Source organism: Bufo gargarizans, chromosome 10 (assembly GCF_014858855.1).
Source record: "Bufo gargarizans isolate SCDJY-AF-19 chromosome 10, ASM1485885v1, whole genome shotgun sequence".
NCBI lineage: Eukaryota > Metazoa > Chordata > Amphibia > Anura > Bufonidae > Bufo > Bufo gargarizans.
In genome coordinates this window covers 13,379,649-13,404,171 of record NC_058089.1, presented here as the reverse complement: position 1 = coordinate 13,404,171, position 24,523 = coordinate 13,379,649, and the positions used below count along the sequence as shown (strand labels likewise).

Genomic DNA, 24,523 nt, shown 5'->3' with positions numbered 1-24,523 from the left:
ACTCAGCCCTATACGGGTGACGGCCAATTTAATCACTGCCTATAAGACAGGCGAAGCCTCCAGGGGAGTTTATAACGCTTCTTACCAGGCGCTGACTAAGTCCCACCACTTGCTCTTTAAGTAACAAAAGGCATAAAAGTGAAGAAAGTCAATGCAAGCGCAGAATGTGCGGCTTCAGAGCACCAGACGACTGCCATACCTCCTGCCGCCATGCGGGAATACACAGCCAGGCGCCTTCTGCAGCTTCAGAGCTGAACTCTCCCAGCATTCCCTGTACAGAGCCGGGCCCCGTAGAGGTCGCCTGCCATTACACGCACAGTTTGATTGAACCTAGATTTGTATGTTCGGTAATTTGAGCAGTCTAGAATAATCCATTCACTTTTCTAATGGAAGCGGTACATAACACACGGTCAGGCAGCAAAATACTATAAAAGTGTCCAAAGAGTAGAAACAAAGGTACAAAGTGAGTAACACATATGAAGATTACCGAGTCACACGTGGCCTGAATGACAGCAATCAGACATATATAATATTACAGAGCAGTGTGCAAACAGATGAAGCAGAGCCGGCGTGTGAGAGAAGCAATGGAATCAGGAAGGAGCCGACTGCAGGGTCATAGCGGTGCCACGTGTGACGGCAGAACAGACACCAAAATAATCTGAGAAAAGAGAACAGCTGAACCAGCAGGTTCTAGACGATACCAGAGCCACAGACCGCAAAATAACCAAGGTCCTTCTCAGCCACTAAGTACCTGCAGGCCGGAGCGCCTTAATGCGACCACCAAAGCTAAAGAACGGAGAGGAAATAATCGCAATATAAGGAGACACAAATGAACACTTATTAGACTACGGCCCAGAAACGGAACCTCCAGACAAGGAGAGCAGAGGAGCCCAGTGGTAGAGGATAGATGAAAGGTCCTACAAGCAGAGACCCCCCCCCCCCCCCCCCCGAAATGCCTCGGTCGGAGTGTTGAAGAGCCGCACTCTCTCCGCCTGGCTGGACATGTCATGGAGTATGAAATCTGGCGTTTTCAGCCGCCACTTGACACTGATAAATGAAACTCTCTGCAGATCCTCTGAAAGATCGAGACAGAAGTGTTTTAATATTGGATTTCACCTCGCCAGGGGCATATTGTGCCCTGTAATTCAACAGTTGAGCAAGGGACACGATGGGCCTGCGCCACCAGAAGGGATCTGGAGAATGGGCTGTTGACCCTCCGCCCTCTTAGGCATGTTAATACAAAGGTGATTCCTTCTGGAGCAGTTCTCCAGCTCATTGGATTTTGGGCACCACAACTCAGCGTAACGTGTGTGGTCTGGTAACGCAGCAGGTGGGGGCGGCGTATGTTCTTCAGCATGTGTCACTCCGTCATGTCTAAGCAGCCCCACATCAACCATCAGGCAGGGAAGCAGTGAAGGATTTAATAGTCATCAGTAACTGGTGCGAGACTGGTTTCAGGGTTATCGCCGTCTCTTCAGGGTTCTCATCACAAGGGTTGCTATTGGGAGGCGTCCTGCTGGAATCAGTGATGCAAGAGAATTGGCGCCATTTTGAGGGTCCTTTCTCACAAACCCTCAGGCTTGCCTGGTGGGGCACATTGATGCCACTAGTTTGCGGCCTTTCCACTGTCTGGGCCGGGAGGTAATGGTTAATTTTGCTTACAGTGCAGAAGTATGAGTATAGCAGTATGTGCCACCCGTCTGTTTCCTTCCAGGGCCCCTGACCACTGTAATACAGCAGAGGCCTCTCCAGAAAAGCAAATGTCCATGTGAGAGATGGATAGAAAGATAGGCTTTCCGGGGCAGCTGTGTGGGCAATAGATGGTGCATACCCCGACCATTTGACAGAGACTGTTAGACCAGACCAAGATGGCGGGGGAAGCACTCACACGCGGCTCTCTCTCACAGCTAGATTAGTACATGGTAGCAGCAAGTAGTCTGGTCGAGTGGGCACAGGATGAGGCCAGGATTACAAGAGTTACAGCATTCACATGGCCGTGTCCGTTTTGCAGACTGAAAACCATGGATCTGCAAAACACAGGCACCAGCCATGTGCACCCTGCATCACAGGTCAGACCCATTAGGACATGTCCTCTCTTGGACCCAGCATCACACGGTTTGCAGTTTACAAAACAGAAACCGCTGTGACATGGTCGTGTGAATGTGGCCTTAGCTGTAGCAGAGCACTCAGCTCATGCGAACGGCCATGTCAAGCACTAGCCACGCCCCCACCGCCATCATTACCTGAAACTGTTCTCTGCAGCTCTGACTCACGGAACCTGAGACTTATTTGTAGAGTCAGAGGGGTGTGGCCTACTTGTTTCAGCCCCGCCCTTCGCTTTGTGGGACCCAGATTTGCAGGACGCCATCACAGCTGAGAACATTGTGGAAGAATTTTCACAAAGAAATTCAAGAAAAAAAAATATTTTATTGCATTCACATGTGGAATTATAGAAAGCCGCCCCTCTCCCACCATATACACTGAGCAGAGGCGGATGATGAGGATGGATGCAGGAGCTGAAAACAGGCGTAGAAAAAGAATCCGAAGTCTAGTGCTCCATGGGCTCGTCAGGCTTCTCCACCGGGTCCTCCGCAGGGGCCGCCACCTGGAGAAGGGCACAATCACCCGGTTAAAGGGATTTTCTAAGATATTTTTATTGATGATCTATGATCAGGATAGGTAATCATATCAGATCGGCGGGAGTCCGACACCCAGCACTCCTGTGGATCAGCTGGAGAAGGCCGCGAGTAGTGCCCTTTATTGTTTACGTGCTCGCTGTCGGCAATGCAGAGGTGAGCAGTGCAATTACAAGAATCCACCGTCCATTCACTTCATATACACTTGTATAGGAACGAGCCGTCCATAGAAGTGAGATGTGGACGGCGAGCAGGTAAACAATGAAGGGCACGGAGTGCGGTGTCAGGCCCGCGCCAATCTGATACTGATCATCCTGAGGAGAGGTCATCAATATTGTCAGTAAAACCCTTTAACAGTAAGAGATAAAGCTGCTGCCTCTGCAAACCCCAGAACATGATAATCCAGACAGATGCCCGACGAAAGGAATGACTCCCATGAACACCCTGAATATGTGTGGCCGTGTCACCCACCTTCCGCTGTGGTCGCTCTTCCAATCCCTCCAGGAATGAGGAGACTTCATCATCGTCATAGATTGTGAACTCCAGATCTTTACCCACAATGCCGATGGAAACGTTCTGCGGACACAACAACAAGAAAGGAGGTTTCCTCCGCAGCACAACCCCCAACATTATAGGGGTGCATTCTCATCCTCTACAATATATTGTTCGGTCAGTGCAGGCCCCGCAGCGATGTCACGTCCTTACCTTTGTCGTCAGGTCTTGCTCTGCAGGAAGAGTCTCTCTCAGGGCCCGGAGCCCGTGTTTAACCAACTCATTCAGATTACCTGGGAAGGAGAGCATCCACATCAGCCGGGAGTCCCCTCCAACACCCCCTTGTACTGCGCCGACACTAATCCCCCTTGTTGTATGTATTACTCCACCCATCATTCTGTATCCAACAACCCCCATATCTATAAACCCATCATACACCAGCGCCCCCTACTGCATCTATTACTCCACCCATCATACTGTATCCAACAACCCATCATACACCAGCGCCCCCTACTGCATCTATTACTCCACCCATCATTCTGTATCCAACAACCCCCATATCTATAAACCCATCATACACCAGCGCCCCCTACTGCATCTATTACTCCACCATCATACTGTATCCAACAACCCATCATACACCAGCGCCCCTACTGTATCTGTTACTCCACCCATCATACGGTATCCGACAACCCCCCTATCTATAAACCCATTATTCACCAGCGCCCCCTACTATATGTATTACTCCACCCATCATACTGTATCCGACAACCCATCATACACCAGTGCCCCCTACTGTATCTATTACTCCACCCATCATACACCAGTGCCCCCTACTGCATCTATTACTCCACCCATCATACTGTATCCAACAACCCATCATACACCAGTGCCCCCTACTGTATCTATTACTCCACCCATCATACTGTATCCAAAAACCCATCATACACCAGTGCCCCCTACTGCATCTATTACTCCACCCATCATACTGTATCTGACAACCCATCATACACCAGCGCCCCCTACTGTATCTATTACTCCACCCATCATACTGTATCCGACAACTCGCCCACTTTACCACCCCTTCACAGTATCAGACGCAGTCGCCTGCTGTAGCTACTCTCCCCATCATCCACCTCTATGCCAAAACTCACTTTCACTGAACTCAGACATGCGTCTCTCCAGGTAAGTGCGAGCCGACTGTGACCGAGCTCCGATGGACATGGCTTTGCAGTCAAAGTAGTTTGCGGAGGGGCACGTCTGGAATATGTGCGGCCCCATGTCCTGGGGAGAGAAAGGAGAAAAAAAAGCCTTCATTGTGATCACCCTGCGTTATACCCGATGTCCCTGACCCCCTCCACTAGGTGATCTCCAAAGGTGCCCTTATCCCAAACGGCAGGGGGGTCGACACTTACGTCATATCCTGCAATGAGAAGTCCCACTCCATAAGGTCTGCGTCCGTAGCGCTGGGTTGGAATCTGGGTTTCTGGACATTGTTAAGGAATATACACAGGTAACAGGCAGTACAGGGTTACATCCAGGACTACCCTACACAAAGCTGACACCGCTTATGGGAGACCCAGTAACAGGCAGGAACATGGAAACCGTCAGCATGAGGGCTACTGCAGATTGTAAGGATACTACTTCCAATCAGAGAGACGAGGCGCGACACCGGGAGAGGACGATCAAAGACAAACCGGGAATCCAGACACTCCTGGCGCATGAAGTTACTGCAGAGAGACCGCACAGAGATTAGCGGAGAACGCACCGCAGGACCGGTGCAGGCTGCAAATTATTACGGGCAGGTTCCTTTACTCCGGCATAGTCTCCACCAGGGATCGGCAACCTCTGGCCGTGGACACTAACTGGGAGTTGTAGTATCACAACAGTGTGAATGGTCACCAAACCAGGAGCAGAGACTCGGATTAGGGGCTCATGCACACAAACGTATTTTTTTTCCACTTCCGTTCAGTTTTTTTTGCGGACCGTATGCGGAACCATTCACTTCAATGGGTCCGCAAAAACGACGGAAGGTACTCGGTGTGCATTCCGTTCGGCAAAAAAGTAGTGCATGTCCTATTATTGTCTGCAAATCACGGACACAGGCCCCATTCAAGTCAAAGGGTCCGCAAAAAATACGGAATGTGCACGGAACACATCCGTATGTCATCCATATTTCACAGATCCATACTGTAGAAATGCTATGCCCAGGCCATATTGCTCATGTGTTTGGTGAATAATAAATTATTGTTTCCGATCTGCAAAAAAACGGATCGCATACGGGTATGTTTTGTGGAATAACGGAAGAGGACCTAAATCAGAGAGAAAAAACCTCGGACCGCAAAACAATGGTCGTGTGCATGACGCCTAACTGTGTCTGCAATCCCATCTAATAATCTGGAATTTTTGATAATCCAGCAACTGTGAAGTCTCATGGATGCTGGAATAAAGGAATGTCAGCATCATTTACACTAGAGCGGGGGGGGGGGGCTTCACTCACCACAAGAGGCGAGCGTCCGCCGTCAGCCCAGCAATGGAGATGCCGATGTGATTGTCCACATTGAGGATCTTCTTCTGATGTGCGGCCAGTTCAGACTGAGCTCTCTATGGAGCAGAGAAAAACGTGAAGATTAACAAGGCGCGTCTGCAAAGCAGGACTGTGCCGTAACCATCATGTCATCATCCAGATACAAGCCCCCCTCAGCCGCCACCTCCCTCCCCATCCAGATACAAGCCCCCCCTCAGCCGCCACCTCCTCCTCCATCACAGATACAAGCCCCCCCTCAGCCGCCACATCCCTCATCATACAGATACAAGCCCCCCTCCAGCCGCCACCTCCCTCATCATCCAGGATACAAGCCCCCCCTCAGCCGCCACCTCCTCATCATCCAGCATACAAGCCCCCCTCAGCCGCCACCTCCCTCCTCCTCCAGATACAAGCCCCCCCTCAAGCCGCCAACCTCCTCCCTCATCCACGATACAAGCCCCCCTCATCCGCCATCCTACCCGACCACCTCATCCAGCTACACTCCCCCCTCCTCATCCATATCCAAGCCCCCCCTCAGCCCCGCCAACCTCCCTCACTCATCCATATTCCAAGCCCCCCCTCAGCCCGCCACCTCCTCATCATCCAGATCCAAGCCCCCCCTCACCCTCCACCTCCCTCATATCCAGATCCAAGCCCCACCCCTCAGCCACCATTCCATACCATATACAAGCCCCCCCTCAGCTTCCTTCCTCCCTCATCTTATCCAGATACAAGCCCCCTCAGCTTCATTCCTCCCTCATCATCCAGATAACAAGCCCCCTCAGCCACCACCTCCCTCATCATCCAGATACAAGCCCCCTCAGCCACCACCTCCCTCATCATCCAGATACAAGACCCCTCACCCGCTACCTCCCTCATCATCCAGATACAAGCCCCCCCTCAGCCACCATTTCCCTTATCATCCATATACAAGCCCCCTCAGCCGCCTCCTCCCTCATCATCCACATACAAGCCCCCCCTCAGCCACCACCTCCCTCATCATCCATATACATCTGCTCCCCCCCCCCCTCCCCCAGTCAATCACCATTAATGACTGTACCTTTAAGGCGACGAGCACAGCGTGAGTCTTGGACTTCAGGCCCACCGTGGCGGAGCCTTGCTTCACGGCCTCCATCGCATACTCAATCTGATGGATTCGGCCCTGGAGAACAAGAAGTAAAATCCAAAAATTACAGGTCAACATGAGAGTAATTAAAACGACAAAGGGAAAATGCAAGCGACTGCCCAAGATGGAGGGACGTGCAGCGAAAGGGAAGTCGGGGGTCACATCTGTGCTGCGGCTAGTCTAGACACAGCGCAGGCTGCTCTGTGGAGTAGTAGTAACAATAATGGTAGTAGTAGTATTTGAGCCTGCCCTGTTCACCACTGACAATAGAAGCGCAGATCCCAGAACTGGTATCAGGATCCAAATACAATGTCATATTTGGCCACACGATCCGGTATGTGAAAATGTGCCCCCATGGAGGGGAGTGGGGTGAAGGCACGATGGTAGAGCAGAACACTGACTGCAGCTCTGGAGGTGAACGGAAGTAAAAAACATGAACAACAGAACAGTGACGGCAGCTCTGGAGGTAAACGGAGTAGAAGAACAGTGATGGCAGCTCTGGAGGTGAATAAAGTAGAAGAACAGTGACGGCAGCTCTGGAGGTGAATAAAGTAGGAGAACAGTGACGGCAGCTCTGGAGGTGAATAAAGTAGGAGAACAGTGACGGCAGCTCTGGAGGTGAATAAAGTAGGAGAACAGTGACGGCAGCTCTGGAGGTGAATAAAGTAGGAGAACAGTGACGGCAGCTCTGGAGGTGAATAAAGTAGGAGAACAGTGACGGCAGCTCTGGAGGTGAATAAAGTAGGAGAACAGTGACGGCAGCTCTGGAGGTGAATAAAGTAGGAGAACAGTGACGGCAGCTCTGGAGGTGAATAAAGTAGGAGAACAGTGACGGCAGCTCTGGAGGTGAATAAAGTAGGAGAACAGTGACGGCAGCTCTGGAGGTGAATAAAGTAGGAGAACAGTGACGGCAGCTCTGGAGGTGAATAAAGTAGGAGAACAGTGACGGCAGCTCTGGAGGTGAATAAAGTAGGAGAACAGTGACGGCAGCTCTGGAGGTGAATAAAGTAGGAGAACAGTGACGGCAGCTCTGGAGGTGAATAAAGTAGGAGAACAGTGACGGCAGCTCTGGAGGTGAATAAAGTAGGAGAACAGTGACGGCAGCTCTGGAGGTGAATAAAGTAGGAGAACAGTGACGGCAGCTCTGGAGGTGAATAAAGTAGGAGAACAGTGACGGCAGCTCTGGAGGTGAATAAAGTAGGAGAACAGTGACGGCAGCTCTGGAGGTGAATAAAGTAGGAGAACAGTGACGGCAGCTCTGGAGGTGAATAAAGTAGGAGAACAGTGACGGCAGCTCTGGAGGTGAATAAAGTAGGAGAACAGTGACGGCAGCTCTGGAGGTGAATAAAGTAGGAGAACAGTGACGGCAGCTCTGGAGGTGAATAAAGTAGGAGAACAGTGACGGCAGCTCTGGAGGTGAATAAAGTAGGAGAACAGTGACGGCAGCTCTGGAGGTGAATAAAGTAGGAGAACAGTGACGGCAGCTCTGGAGGTGAATAAAGTAGGAGAACAGTGACGGCAGCTCTGGAGGTGAATAAAGTAGGAGAACAGTGACGGCAGCTCTGGAGGTGAATAAAGTAGGAGAACAGTGACGGCAGCTCTGGAGGTGAATAAAGTAGGAGAACAGTGACGGCAGCTCTGGAGGTGAATAAAGTAGGAGAACAGTGACGGCAGCTCTGGAGGTGAATAAAGTAGGAGAACAGTGACGGCAGCTCTGGAGGTGAATAAAGTAGGAGAACAGTGACGGCAGCTCTGGAGGTGAATAAAGTAGGAGAACAGTGACGGCAGCTCTGGAGGTGAATAAAGTAGGAGAACAGTGACGGCAGCTCTGGAGGTGAATAAAGTAGAAGGCATGATGAACATGATGGCAGCTGTTGAGGTGAATGGAATAGAAGGAGTGATGGCATAGCAGAACACTGACTGCAGCTCTGCCTCCGGCAGTGTACACCGCACTGACTAGACTGTGGCTGCTGCTGCTCCAGGTTTGCAACGGTCGGTTCAGCCAGATCTCTGATGTTGGGAGGATGACGGGGCGTCCGCTCACAGTCAGGGCTTAATAGGACATTTCTAGTTTATGTAGGGGCACTTTCACACTAGCGTTTTTCTTTTCCGGCACAGAGTTCCGTCCTAGGGGCTCAATCCCGGTATATAATGGATCAGTTTTATCCCCATGCCCAACACTCAGCCGCCACCTCCCTCATCATCCAGATACAAGCCCCCCCTCAGCCGCCACCTCCCTCATCATCCAGATACAAGCCCCCCCTCAGCCGCCACCTCCCTCATCATCCAGATACAAGCCCCCCCTCAGTCGCCACCTCCCTCATCATCCAGATACAAGCCCCCCCTCAGTCGCCACCTCCCTCATCATCCAGATACAAGCCCCCCCTCAGTCGCCACCTCCCTCATCATCCAGATACAAGCCCCCCCTCAGTCGCCACCTCCCTCATCATCCAGATACAAGCCCCCCCTCAGTCGCCACCTCCCTCATCATCCAGATACAAGCCCCCCCCTCAGTCGCCACCTCCCTCATCATCCAGATACAAGCCCCCCCTCAGTCGCCACCTCCCTCATCATCCAGATACAAGCCCCCCCTCAGTCGCCACCTCCCTCATCATCCAGATACAAGCCCCCCCTCAGCCGCCACCTCCCTCATCATCCAGATACAAGCCCCCCCCCCTCATCATCCAGATACAAGCCCCCCCCTCAGCCGCCACCTCCCTCATCATCCAGATACAAGCCCCCAACACTTGCCGGAATGTCGGATCCGGCATTTTTTCCCCTTGGAATGTATTGGTGCCGGATCCCGCATTAAAGGGAACCTGTCACCTGGAAAAGACAATTTACACTAATCACAGTACCTTACAGTATCTCTCATAGTGTGCCCAAAGATGTATTCATATCTTCTTTCTGCGTTGTGCGGGGGAGGGAGCCGTAGCCGGGATCATGAGTGAGAAGAGCGCGGTCCCGGTTTCAGGGAAAAGCGTCCATCAATATGCGGAGGAGCGGCCTAGAGGCAGGCTTATCCGACGGTTGAGTCAAGGAGGCCGCTGCCCCCGTGACTTCAGCACGACTTCAAAAAGGTGCCAAACACAGTCGATTTTATGAGACAGCACATCGCAGAAAGAAGAGATGAATACATCTTTGGGCGCACTAGGAGAGATACTGTAAGGTACTGCGAGTAGTGGAAATGGTCTTTTCCAGGTGACAGGTTCCCTTTAAAATTGACGCATCTGGCCTTCCGGTCTGCGCATGCGGAGACCTTTAAAAATGTAAAAAAAATTATACCAGATCCATTTTTACGGATGACACCCGGAGAGACGGATCCGGCTACAAATGGTTTCCGTATGCATGAAGGTTTTCCTGCCTGCCGGAATCCAGCAACGCAAGTGTGAAAGTACCCTAAGGAGGCAAACTAGGAACAGAGCTGGGGACCAGGACTACACGGGGGCAGCACTTACCTGGGGGCTCCACACGGTCACATCGTTGTCATACTGGTTACGAAACTGTGGAAGAAAAATAATGAGTCTGATTATAAAGCCATGGGCATAACATACAGAGCGTATCTATAGCTGGGGCCCCCAAATGTAAGAACATGGGGCCCCCCTAGTGCCAGCCACCAATCGGCCCCTGTGCAAATCCACTATCTACACTGATGCAGCAGTTATGTTACATGTAGAACAATGGCGGATGGCGAAACCCACACAGTCCAGTGGTACTGGGGTCACAGTCCACTGGTCCCAGCACTGGGGTCACCTATAGGTCACAGTCCACTGGTCCCAGCACTGGGGTCACCTATAGGTCACAGTCCACTGGTCCCATTGCAGCAGAACACAGATTGTAAACTCATCTTCCGGGCAGAAACATCCAAGTCATGAAGCGAAAGTGAAAGACGACAAAACCTCCAGGAAAAACCGCGCAGAGTCAGAGTTTAAAGGGGATGTCCATTATAACAGGATAGGGGTAGTGTCTGATCTGCAGAGGGCCCCCACTGATCACGAGAACATGGGGCCCCTGTCCTCCTGTCAGAATGGAGCAGAGGACATATATGCATGTTCATTCAAATGAGAAACACGGGCCCCTGTTCTTGTGACTGGCAGGGGCCACAGTAGTTAGACCCCACTGTTGAAAGGAGATGGGACAACCCCCGCAGGTTCTGGCTCCGCTGTGTGAGCGACAATCTCTGCCTTCTGTTACAATGTATCAGTGCAGATAAGACAATTCTGACAGCTGTCAATCAACTCCTGTTCTAGGTCTCAAACTACCATGGCACCTCTGGGTTCTAAGTCTATGACTCCCCCCCCCCCCACCAGGTTCTTTTGTCAACCCCACTTGCTGGATTCTAGATCTAAAACCCCCAGTGCCCCAGTTGATGTCACCTGTCCCCCATGGGTTCTAGGGCTTGTTTCCCCCAGTCTAGGTACTAGGTCTATGACTCCACAGCCCCCCCTGGGTTCTAGGTCTATGGACTCCACAGCCCCCCCTGGGTTCTAGGTCTATGGACTCCACAGCCCCCCCTGGGTTCTAGGTCTATGGACTCCACAGCCCCCCCTGGGTTCTAGGTCTATGGACTCCACAGCCCCCCCTGGGTTCTAGGTCTATGGACTCCACAGCCCCCCCCTGGGTTCTAGGTCTATGGACTCCACAGCCCCCCCCTGGGTTCTAGGTCTATGGACTCCACAGCCCCCCCCCTGGGTTCTAGGTCTATGGACTCCACAGCCCCCCCCCTGGGTTCTAGGTCTATGGACTCCACAGCCCCCCCTGGGTTCTAGGTCTATGGACTCCACAGCCCCCCCTGGGTTCTAGGTCTATGGACTCCACAGCCCCCCCCCTGGGTTCTAGGTCTATGGACTCCACAGCCCCCCCCTGGGTTCTAGGTCTATGGACTCCACAGCCCCCCCTGGGTTCTAGGTCTATGGACTCCACAGCCCCCCCTGGGTTCTAGGTCTATGGACTCCACAGCCCCCCCCCCCTGGGTTCTAGGTCTATGGACTCCACAGCCCCCCTGGGTTCTAGGTCTACGGACTCCACAGCCCTCCCTGGGTTCTAGGTCTATGGACTCCACAGCCCTCCCCTGGGTTCTAGGTCTATGGACTCCACAGCCCCCCCTGGGTTCTAGGTCTATGGACTCCACAGCCCCCCCTGGGTTCTAGGTCTTGTTTCCCCCAGTCTAGGTACTAGGTCTGGGTTTACGTCTCCCCCGGTACCACCTCCGCTCCTCCGTGGTATGACTGCAGCACCGGCCTCCACCTCTCCGGTATGCCCCGGGCACTCAGGCGCCCGTTACCGGCCCCCGCAGTCACACGCGGCCCCGGCACTTACCATGATCCCCGGCCTTCCGAGCTGCTGAATAATGCTAGGACCCGGCGCTCAACTGCTATCGTCTGAACTAGGAAACCCCGCCCCCTGACCAGGCAGGAGCAATCAAACCACTCCATATTTTTTTTTTTTTACAGCTTTATTTGTCCTTTGCTTAGTTATTACAAATACACTGAAGTCGCCCATGTGAAGTGATAGAACGTTACCACGTACTGGGCGGGGTTACACACACCACGTGACAATGGACTCCCGCTATAAGGACCAGGACTGTGATGGTTAACCTCCAGCTGTGGTAAAACTACCACTCCCAAGATGTACACTTGCTGTTCTCAGAACCCCATAGAAATGAATGGAGCATGCTGGGAGTCGTAGTTTCACCACAGCTGGAGGTTAGCCATCACTGGACCAGTTCCTTCAGTCCACTAGGATTTAGCCTGCGCTGTATGAGGCCTCATGCACACGACCGTGACGTTTTTTGCAGTCCACAAATTGCAGCTCTGCAAAACACGGATACCGCCCGTGTGCCTTCCGCAATTTGCGGAACAGAACAGGAGGCCCATTCTGGTCCGCACAATGGACAAGAATAGGACGTGTCTCCTAATGGTTGCGGGTTCACGGAACGGAGCAACGGATGCGGTGCTGTCCACGTCTTGTGTGGACCCATTGAAATGAATGGTTCCGTACACGGAACGCAAAAAAACGTTTGTGTGAACGAGCCCTAAGACTGCGACATTCAAATGGGGTGAAGGAGATTTCTATAGAAGTCCAGTGGTGATTTTTCTTTTCTTTTCTCTATTTATTAACTAAAGAGGTTTATCCAAAAATTGACAAAAAAATACCCAAGGGCACACATACCTGCCCTGCTGCGTATGTCGCTGTGAGCACGGCGATCGGCTGCAGCGACACGTGAGCGATCAATGTGAGGTGGCTGCTATTCATCCAGGGACCATTGTAGCCGGCAGGGAAGAAAAAACATACAGGACTTTTGTTACAGAACAATGGAAGGCGCCGCTTGTCAGAAAACTACAACAGATGTTACCGCACATATAAACTAGCGGCCTGACTAGAATACCGCCCGCTCTATACCGGGGGCTAGATCCTAGTGGGCAGACGGACCAGTCTCATGGTAAGACTGCCGCCCCTCGCCCAGTCCGGTGGTGGGTGTGTTATTGCTGGACTGGTTTTCCTGTTGTCAGCATCCAGTCAGTTATTCGTAGACCTTATTAATATTTCTTCCCCCTTTACAGAGGTCGGATTTCTCCACATCTTCCCGTTTTCTGCTTCTCCTCCCGACCTGTACATACGGTCGCCGTCAGCTTCTCCTCCCGACCTGTACATACGGTCGCCGTCAGCTTCTTCTCCTGACCTGTACATACGGTCGCCGTCAGCTTCTGCTCCTGACCTGTACATACGGTCGCCGTCAGCTTCTCCTCCCGACCTGTACATACGGTCGCCGTCAGCTTCTGCTCCTGACCTGTACATACGGTCGCCGTCAGCTTCTCCTCTGTCCTGACCTGTACATACGGTCGCCGTCAGCTTCTGCTCCTGACCTGTACATACGGTCGCCGTCGGCTTCTCCTCCTGACCTGTACATACGGTCGCCGTCAGCTTCTCCTCCTGACCTGTACATACGGTCGCCGTCAGCTTCTCCTCCTGACCTGTACATACGGTCGCCGTCAGCTTCTCCTCCTGACCTGTACATACGGTCGCCGTCAGCTTCTCCTCCTGACCTGTACATACGGTCGCCGTCAGCTTCTCCTCCCGACCTGTACATACGGTCGCCGTCAGCTTCTCCTCCAGACCTGTACATACGGTCGCCGTCAGCTTCTGCTCCTGACCTGTACATACGGTCGCCGTCAGCTTCTCCTCCCGACCTGTACATACGGTCGCCGTCAGCTTCTGCTCCTGACCTGTACATACGGTCGCCGTCAGCTTCTCCTCTGTCCTGACCTGTACATACGGTCGCCGTCAGCTTCTGCTCCTGACCTGTACATACGGTCGCCGTCAGCTTCTCCTCCCGACTTGTACATACGGTCGCCGTCAGCTTCTCCTCCCGACCTGTACATACGGTCGCCGTCGGCTTCTTCTCCTGACCTGTACATACGGTCGCCGTCGGCTTCTTCTCCTGACCTGTACATACGGTCGCCGTCAGCTTCTCCTCTGTCCTGACCTGTACATACGGTCGCCGTCAGCTTCTCCTCCTGACCTGTACATACGGTCGCCGTCAGCTTCTCCTCCTGACCTGTACATACGGTCGCCGTCAGCTTCTCCTCTGTCCTGACCTGTACATACGGTCGCCGTCAGCTTCTGCTCCTGACCTGTACATACGGTCGCCGTCAGCTTCTCCTCCCGACTTGTACATACGGTCGCCGTCAGCTTCTCCTCCCGACCTGTACATACGGTCGCCGTCGGCTTCTTCTCCTGACCTGTACATACGGTCGCCGTCGGCTTCTTCTCCTGACCTGTACATACGGTCGCCGTCAGCTTCTCCTCTGTCCTGACCTGTACATACGGTCGCCGTCAGCTTCTCCTCCTGACCTGTACATACGGTCGCCGTCAGCTTCTCCTCCTGACCTGTACGTACGGTCGCCGTCAGCTTCTTCTCCTGACCTGTACATACGGTCGCCGTCAGCTTCTCCTCTGTCCTGACCTGTACATACGGTCGCCGTCAGCTTCTCCTCCTGACCTGTACATACGGTCGCCGTCAGCTTCTGCTCCTGACCTGTACATACGGTCGCCGTCAGCTTCTCCTCCCGACCTGTACATACGGTCGCCGTCAGCTTCTGCTCCCGACCTGTACATACGGTCGCCGTCGGCTTCTTCTCCTGACCTGTACATACGGTCGCCGTCGGCTTCTTCTCCTGACCTGTACATACGGTCGCCGTCAGCTTCTCCTCTGTCCTGACCTGTACATACGGTCGCCGTCAGCTTCTCCTCTGTCCTGACCTGTACATACGGTCGCCGTCAGCTTCTCCTCCTGACCTGTACATACGGTCGCCGTCAGCTTCTCCTCTGTCCTGACCTGTACATACGGTCGCCGTCAGCTTCTCCTCCTGACCTGTACATACGGTCGCCGTCAGCTTCTCCTCCTGACCTGTACGTACGGTCGCCGTCAGCTAATCCTCCTGACCTGTACATACGGTCGCCGTCAGCTTCTCCTCCTGACCTGTACATACGGTCGCTGTGGGGGGGCATTATACTGTGAGGGGGGCCACTATGGGGGGCATTATACTGTGAGGGGGGCCACTATGGGGGGCATTATACTGTGAGGGGGGCCACTATGCGGGGCATTATACTGTGAGGGGGGCCACTATGGGGGGCATTATACTGTGAGGGGGGCCACTATGGGGGGCATTATACTGTGAGGGGGGTCACTATGGGGGGCATTATACTGTGAGGGGGCCACTATGGGGGGGGCATTATACTGTGAGGAGGCCACTATGGGGGGGGGGGCATTATACTGTGAGGCGGCCACTATGGGGGGGCATTATACTGTGAGGGGGGCCACTATGGGGGGGGGGGGCATTATACTGTGAGGGGGCCACTATGGGGGCATTATACTGCAAGGAGGCAACAATTGCTGCACACGCGTAAGATTGCTTCCCTGCTGCCATATAAAAATGCTCCCAGGGGCTACTTTTGGGTAGTGTGCTTCTTGGTGAGAGATCAGTGACTGCTAGACAAGCCTCTAACGCGCACTGGACACTAACAGCCCAGCGATATGTGCAGGACGTGCTGCCGCCACGCGTGCTCCTCTCACTCACTATTCTGCTGGTTGCTATTGGAAACACCAAGCTTGTCCGGGGGTCCCTCCTGGCGGCTCAGCCTCGCTCCTGTAGCACACTTAGTGTCTCTGTTTAGTACAATATCTTGTGTAAGAAGACACTTCCCAGAATTCAAATAACCAGAACAAGTTCTGTGCAGAATCTGAACAGGCAGGGCATGCCGGGGGATGGCAGATGTATGTTTCCATATATAACTGCTAATCCAGAACATTTGATAATCTGCCTCCAGCGTGAGCCGCGGTATAGAATAATAAAAGCTACCGTGCACACTGCTGCCTGACTGGGTATCCTCCTCATAGTGCAGAGGTCCCAACGCTTTATATACTTTCGTGTCGCCTGACTCCGCTTTCCTGCACTCCTGGCCGTTGCTCCTCAGCGCTCTCCTGCTTCCTGGAAGTCATTTATATAAGGTAAACATTATAAGACAGAAACATCATAACAACGGGAGATGGGAACCACCGCTATAATAACGAAGCTCGCTGCTCCGGCTGTGACACAGAGCAAACCGCCACATGCTATCTGAGACAGGAACATAAGGCCATAGAGTGACATAGAGGGAGAAAATGGGAAAAACTGCCGCTACAAGGGGCGGGGGTGTACACAGGAAGAATCCAAGACTGATGACAGGGAGCTACCCTGCGTCTGCAACCTGTCCATTGTGACATACGTTACCACAGGGGGCAGTATTATAGTAGTTATATTCTTGTACATAGGAGGCAGTATTATAGTAGTTATATTCTTGTACATAGGATCAGTATTATAGTAGTTATATTCTTGTACATAGGAGCAGTATTATAGTAGTTATATTCTTGTACATAGGAGCAGTATTATAGTAGTTATATTCTTGTACATAGGAGGCAGTATTATAGTAGTTATATTCTTGTACATAGGAGGCAGTATTATAGTAGTTATATTCCTGTACATAGGGGCAGTATTATAGTAGTTATATTCTTGTACATAGGAGCAGTATTATAGTAGTTATATTCTTGTACATAGGAGGCGGTATTATAGTAGTTATATTCCTGTACATAGAAGGCAGTATTATAGTAGTTATATTCTTGTACGTAGGAGCAGTATTATAGTAGTTATATTCTTGTACGTAGGAGCAGTATTATAGTAGTTATATTCTTGTACATAGGAGCAGTATTATAGTAGTTCTATTCTTGTACATAGGAGGCAGTATTATAGTAGTTATATTCTTGTACATAGGAGCAGTATTATAGTAGTTATATTCTTGTACATAGGAGGCAGTATTATAGTAGTTATATTCTTGTACGTAGGAGCAGTATTATAGTAGTTATATTCTTGTACATAGGAGGCAGTATTATAGTAGTTATATTCTTGTACATAGGAGCAGTATTATAGTAGTTCTATTCTTGTACATAGGAGCAGTATTATAGTAGTTATATTCTTGTACATAGGAGCAGTATTATAGTAGTTATATTCTTGTACATAGGAGCAGTATTATAGTAGTTATATTCTTGTACATAGCAGGCAGTATTATAGTAGTTATATTCTTGTACATAGGAGCAGTATTATAGTAGTTATATTCCTGTACATAGGAGGCAGTATTATAGCAGTTATATTCCTGTACATAGGAGCAGTATTATAGTAGTTATATTCTTGTACATTGGAGGCGGTATTATAGTAGTTATATTCTTGTACATAGGAGCAGTATTATAGTAGTTATATTCTTGTACATAGGAGCAGTATTATAGTAGTTATATTCTTGTACATAGGAGCAGTATTATAGTAGTTATATTCTTGTACATAGGAGCAGTATTATAGTAGTTATATTCTTGTACATAGGAGGCATTATTATAGTAGTTATATTCCTGTACATAGGAGGCAGTATTATAGTAGTTATATTCTTGTACATAGGAGCAGTATTATAGTAGTTATATTCCTGTACATAGGAGGCAGTATTATAGTAGTTATATTCTTGTACATAGGAGCAGTATTATAGTAGTTATATTCTTGTACATAGGAGCAGTATTATAGTAGTTATATTATTGTACACAGGAGCAGTATTATAGTAGTTATATTCTTGTACATAGGAGCAGTATTATAGTAGTTATATTCTTGTACATAGGAGCAGTATTATAGTAGTTATATTCTTGTACATAGGAGGCAGTATTATAGTAGTTATATTCTTGTACATAGGAGCAGTATTATAGTAGTTATATTCTTGTACATAGGAGCAGTATTATAGTAGTTATATTCTTGTACATAGGAGGCATTATTATAGTAGTTATATTCTTGTACATAGGAGGCAGTATTATAGTAGTTATATTCTTGTACATAGGAGGCAGTATTATAGTAGTTATATTCCTGTACATAGGAGCAGTATTATAGTAGTTATATTCTTGTACATAGGAGCAGTATTATAGTAGTTATATTCTTGTACATAGGAGGAGTATTATAGTAGTTATATTCTTGTACATAGGAGCAGTATTATAGTAGTTATATTCCTGTACATAGGAGCAGTATTATAGTAGTTATATTCCTGTAAAACAAAACATGCAATGCAACAGCTCTCTGCAAACCAAATAAAGTACAAAAATGCATAATAATTGCTAATGCTATACTTATAAATTAGAGATGCTTGGCAAATACATTTTGTACAAAATTATTTGAGCCTGTCTGCTGCACGTCAAGGCGATCTCTGTAAGATGGGTCCTAACATTAAATACTACCCTTTATGTGCCATGACGGCTACCTTAAAATTCAGGGAGTGTAGTCCCACATGCATGCTGAGCCTGCTTTAATTTCTATTATCTTTGGTGCCAAATTGGCCTCCATTATATCCATGGAATGCAGGTACCAACATGCATGCCAAGCCCACTCCACACCTCTCCTGGTGCCAAATGACTTCCAGTGATTGAGGGAGAGCAGGCTAAGCTATATACTCACACTAATTAAAATCAGCCTATGGGGTAGACGAGCTGATCAGGAGTGCACGACTGAGGTGTCAGCCGCACCTCCAGTACAAACTGAGAAAAAGGGGGTCAGTCAGCACATCCCAATGCGCAGGGACACGAAGCATAAGAGCAGTATTATAGTAGTTATATTCTTGTACATAGGAGCAGTATTATAGTAGTTATATTCTTGTACATAGGAGCAGTATTATAGTAGTTATATTCCTGTACATAGGAGCAGTATTATAGTAGTTATATTCCTGTACATAAGAGCAGTAGTATAGTAGTTATATTCTTGTACATAGGAGACAGTATTATAGTAGTTATATTCTTGTACATAGGAGACAGTATTATAGTAGTTATATTCTTGTACATAGGAGCAGTATTATAGTAGTTATATTCTTGTACATAGGAGCAGTATTATAGTAGTTATATTCTTGTACATAGGAGCAGTATTATAGTAGTTATATTCTTGTACATAGGAGACAGTATTATAGTAGTTATATTCTTGTACATAGGAGACAGTATTATAGCAGTTATATTCTTAACCATATTTCTTTTTATTGTGGTAAGAAAACAAGGCTTCATGCCCACACATGACGGCAGAATCATAACATTAAAAGTCACAATAGTTATCCATCATACAAGTCATATGTAAACATTTCCAGCGATTATCATCTGCATCAGAAATAAACATTTAAAGAAAAGAAAAGAGAAAAAAGGGAAAAAAAAAAAAAAAAAAAAAAGGGGGGGGGGGGGACACAAGGATAGGAAGGTGAAGAGAACCAGGGAAGGGGAGGATTCCTGCTCTATCATGTGAAATTCCTGTGTGATTTCCACGGGGACCATAGTTTCAGAAAGCAGTGGCGTGAGTTTGTTTCCCAATGCGCCAATTCTTCAAAGCGGTAGATTTGATCTACCTTATCCGTCCACATATTGAGATCTGGAGGAGAATCAGTTTTCCACAAAAAGGGGACCAGTACCCTAGCTGCTGTAATCAGCATTGTAGGGAGGTTATTCTTGGCGGGGGTGAGCGTATCATTCGGGCACCACAGTAAGATAAGTTTGGCGTCCAGGACGACTCTGGTTTTGCAAACACTATTAATCACTGATTCTATCAATTTCCAGAACGGTTGGATCTTATGGCATTGCCACCAGATGTGTGATAATGAGCCAATTTCTATGCCGCACCTCCAGCACATTTCAGAAACCTCAGGGTTAAGTTTGTGTAAGAATTCAGGAGTCTTATACCATCTACTTAGTAGTTTAAATGAATTCTCCTGAACTCTCACACAACGACTAAAACCATGAGAGTGAGCCAGAACAAAGGCCCTCTCCGGATCCGTCAGAGTCACCGAAAGCTCTCGTTCCCATGAAGTCACATAAGCCAACTCCGGTGGTAAGGAGGAAAGCATTTCCTTGTACATCTGGGACAGTGGTCTAGAGGGAAGTTTAGGAGCTAAGACCTTCTTCTCGAGCCAAGAAGGGGAGCTGTTGCCAACGAGGGGTCTAACGCAGGACTTGATATCCCTTTTAAAATCTGCCAAATGGAAAAAGGAAGCTGTCTTAATTTCGGGACGGTCCATTATTAAATCCCATTGTAAACTGCCATCTGGGAGAAGGACATCCCGCAGGGATAAGTCAGCGAGCCTAGACCAAATCCCAGAGGGGTTTAGCACAGAAGGGTGAATATAGCTCTGCAGCAATTTGAGAGGCATATACGGATTGGGGAAGGTAAACTGCTTGGTTTGGACCATTTTAGACCATTCTACTAGCATACCTTTCCACACCGGGGAGGAGGCGTAGTGGTTGGCTGAGAAGGGCCTAACACCCCATAGAGTAAGCTGATCTTGGTTGGTGAGTAGTACAGACTCGAGACGTGAGCAAAGGGAGCTAGATTTGCGGGTCAAGGCAACTACACATCTACATAACTGAACAGCAGTGTAGTATGACTTTACATCAGGCATCCCAAAGCCTCCAAACTTCCTATCCCTTGTAAGGACAGAGTAGGCTATACGTGGTGACCTGCCATTCCAGAGAAAGCGCGTGAACACTCGGCGGACCTCTGAAAAGTATGAGTTCGGCAACCATATAGGAATGGCTTGCAGCAAGTAAAGGAATTTGGGGAGGATGAAAGTTTTCAGATAATTCTTTCTCCCTATCCATGAAACAAAAGGGAGTTTCAGATTCTGTAACTGGGTGCGAACCCCTTGCAGGAGTGGGGCATAATTAAGGGATGCTAGATCCTGAATGTTGGCCGAAATATGTGTTCCCAAGAACGTAATGTCTCTGGAGGCCCAGGTAAATGGGGTGGTGTGTTTAAGATTATTGACTACAGATTGGGGACAAGAGATGTTTAGTACCATAGACTTCCCATAATTTATTTTAAAATTGGATACAAACCCAAAATCCTCAAAGGTATTCAACAATTTGGGCAAGGCTTCTGCAGGGTTGGAGGCCATAACCAGTAGGTCATCCGCAAATGCTGCAGTAACATGGGTTTGTGAGCCCACCTGAAGGCCCTTAATAACAGGGTCTGATCTGATTTTACACAGAAGGGTTTCCATCACCAGCACAAAAAGCGCTGGGGAAAGGGGGCACCCCTGTCTTGTCCCGTTGGTGATGCGAAATGGTGGGGATAATGCTCCATTGACTTTGACCCTGGCAGAGGGGGCCGAATATAGGGTGTTAACAGCATTAATAAACTGGTCCGGGAGGCCAAACTTCGCCAGGGTCCGCGACATAAAGAGCCAGCTGACCCTGTCGAAGGCCTTCTCTGCATCTGTGCTTACCAGGACCAAAGGTTTAGAGGATCTCTTGGCCCAGTTCACAAGATGTAAAAGCCGCACTGTATTTTCCGACCCCTGTCTGCCACGGACAAAGCCCACTTGTTCCTCATGTATAATGTCAGGGAGAATATCTTGAAGCCTGGAAGCCAGAATCTTCGCCCACCACTTCACATCATTATTAAGCAACGATATTGGCCTATAATTACTGCAGCAAGTTGGATCCTTGTTTTCCTTATGGAGAACAGTAATGTGCGCCATTAAGGAATGAGGAGCAAGAGCACCCCCTGTCAGAAGATAGTTGCACAAATTCCTGAAACGTGGGATTAAAACATCTTGAAAAGATTTGTAATATACAATGGAAAATCCATCAGGGCCAGGACTTTTACCTGACGGAATAGACATAAGTACCTTGCGGACCTCTGAATCAGAAATGGGCTTAGTCAGGAGAGACGCTTTAGATGAGGGTATGGAGGGAAGGTCTAGAGAGTGCAAAAATTTGTCGGTAGCCTCAGATAAGTCACCAGGTGTAGTCCCATCAGGGGGTGGTAAATTATATAAGGCCTCATAAAAGGCGCTAAATGCCTTGGCAACTTCTGGAGTGGATTTATGTATTTTGCCTTTAGGGTCTTTAATAGAGGAAACAAAGGAGTCAGAAAGCTGCTTCTTGGCAATTGCCGACATCAGTCTGTTTCCTCTATCCCCGTGAGCATAAGCCCTGAAACGGGAACGTAGGACTAGCTTTGCAGAGGTAACATTCAGTAAATTCTTTAATTTTGCTCTGGCTTCAGTTAGCTCCGCTAGGGTGCTTATAGCTCGCGACTCCTTATGAGAGGATTCTAGACGAGCTATGGTCGCCAATAAGTCATCTAGGACTTGTGTCCTTTGTTTTTTCACAAAAGCGCCTAAAGCAATAAGTTCCCCCCTCAGGACTACCTTATGGGATTCCCATAGTATGGAAGGGGACGGGGGTGAATCTGGGGTGTCATTAAGCGCGAAAAATTCAGATATAGAGGCTTTGAGTTTACCGGCGTGACTTGGATCTGAGATCAGGGTGTCATTGAGACGCCATAAGCGCTCCTTTCTCTGTGGTCCGGACAGGGAGAGGCTAACAATAACAGGGGCATGATCAGATAATGTTATATTACCTATCCGGGCTCCAGAGACATTACGTATATGCGAACTAGATAGGAAAATATAATCCAATCTGTGGAAAGAAAGTTTAGCATGTGAGTAAAATGTATAATCTCGGCCACTGGGGTTCAGGGCCCGCCATACATCTAATACTTTAAGTTTCCTTAAAGAGATCTTCAGCCTTTTCAAGAGCTTGTAAGATACAGAGGGTCTACCCGCCGAGGTGTCCACCGCAGGCTCCAGGGCGACGTTGAAGTCACCCCCCAAAACCAGTAACCCCTCCGAGAAGGAGGACAGTACAGCAAGGGTCTGAACGAGCCATGGAATTTGGCCTTTATTGGGAGCGTACACATTGGCAAAGGTTACTGGGGACTCACCCAATAAACCCCGTACAAAAATGTACCTGCCCTCGGAGTCTGCTGAGATAGCCGTGTGTTTGAAGGGGAGACATTTATGCACAGCGATACTAACCCCCCTACTGGCAGAATCATGAGTGCTGTGAAACCACTGGACAAATTTCTTAGGGGGAAGACCAGGAACTTTACCCGTTCTGAAGTGGGTCTCTTGCAAAAAAGCCACAGAGACCTTATCTTTCAGAAGGAGAGATAGTATTTGAGACCTTTTACATGGCTCGTTCAGTCCATGTGCATTTAGTGAAGCGACCACTATAGAGGACATTACTGCATACATTCAGATGAATAAAGGCATAATACGACCATGGAAATATGGAAAGGTAGACAGATGACATGAGCAGGAGGGGGGAAGGAGGGTAGAAGAAACAGAAAAGAACAAAAAATTAATAAGAGAACATTAAACATGTCAAGTTGACAAGTGACTATCTCAGACAAAGCCCCCGTCCGAGAAGGGGTTGGTACTTTACTTATCACCAGCCAAGACAGGGTTGGACTGGTTCGGGGGCAAGAAAAGTACCTATGGTCTAAACAAAAGAGACCAAAAACAAAAAATGCGTCCAGCATCTTAATCTATCCGGACATTACCCTGCAATGAGGAACAAAATACGTCGACCTAAAGGAAGCGTCCAGTAACAGCAATAAAGCGGCCCAGACCCACATATATAGCTTAAGAGAGCATTAAGCCCAAACATGAGATAGGCCGAAAAAATTTAACATTAAGACATAGAAAACGTCTAAAATGTAGAAAACGTAGAGAACGTAGAAAGGACAAGTCCGCCGTAAATAACCCGTATACATGGAGGCGAGCGACAGTCATCTCCTTTCCCGGGGCGGTAAAAACAATAGCATGAAATGCGTACAAACACCTCTGATCAGGTAGGAGCTCTATCCATCCTGCTGCGGCCCGAACGATCCGATTTGCCCGCGGACGCTGTTTGCCAGGCGGTCACACGAGGTGGTGTGGGAAGGGCGCCATCTTGATCTGCCGGTAACCATGAGGGGATTTCCATCGGAGGAACATCCAGGGATCGCCAGACAGATTCCAGGTCAGCAGGAGAGCGCACGGTAAGTTGCTTACCATTCCTGGAGATCGCCAGCCCAAAAGGGTATAGCCAGCGGAATGGGGTCAAGGTTTTCCTTAGTATGTCCAGGAGAGGCCTGAATAGGCGCCGCTTGGCCAAAGTGGATGGTGCAATGTCCTGGAACATCTGGATCGGGGTATTTTCGTGCTCCAGTACCTCCGTTTCTCTTTGACTTTTAAGGATGGCGGCGGTATCAACATAACTCAATAAGCCACATATCACATCACGTGGCGGTTCTTGCGGTTTAGGCCTGGGGCGCAGCGCCCTATGTATGCGTTCCACCACGATTCCCGCCGCTCTGTCAGGAC

The 24,523-nt window shown here is 49.2% G+C and overlaps 1 protein-coding gene across 1 annotated transcript; it reads right to left on the bottom strand.

Annotated features, from left to right (window-relative positions):
• Positions 1-2,407: 2,407 nt before the first annotated feature.
• Positions 2,408-12,195, bottom strand: PSMA1 (proteasome 20S subunit alpha 1). The gene is made up of 10 exons (XM_044269793.1): positions 12,101-12,195; positions 10,240-10,284; positions 6,716-6,817; positions 5,629-5,732; positions 4,770-4,858; positions 4,544-4,614; positions 4,283-4,412; positions 3,342-3,421; positions 3,108-3,212; positions 2,408-2,605 (listed from the first exon to the last, which is right to left on the bottom strand). Exons 1-10 carry the CDS (start codon positions 12,101-12,103, stop codon positions 2,549-2,551), a joined length of 786 nt encoding a protein of 261 aa, XP_044125728.1. The 5' UTR covers positions 12,104-12,195; the 3' UTR covers positions 2,408-2,548.
• Positions 12,196-24,523: the final 12,328 nt, after the last annotated feature.

Coding starts and splice junctions, on each gene's coding strand:
- PSMA1 (XM_044269793.1), bottom strand. Junction 4,413..4,543: donor TTCTCATTGCAGGATATGAC/GTAAGTGTCGAC, acceptor TTCTCTCCCCAG/GACATGGGGCCGCACATATT. Junction 3,213..3,341: donor AGCAAGACCTGACGACAAAG/GTAAGGACGTGA, acceptor TTGTGTCCGCAG/AACGTTTCCATCGGCATTGT.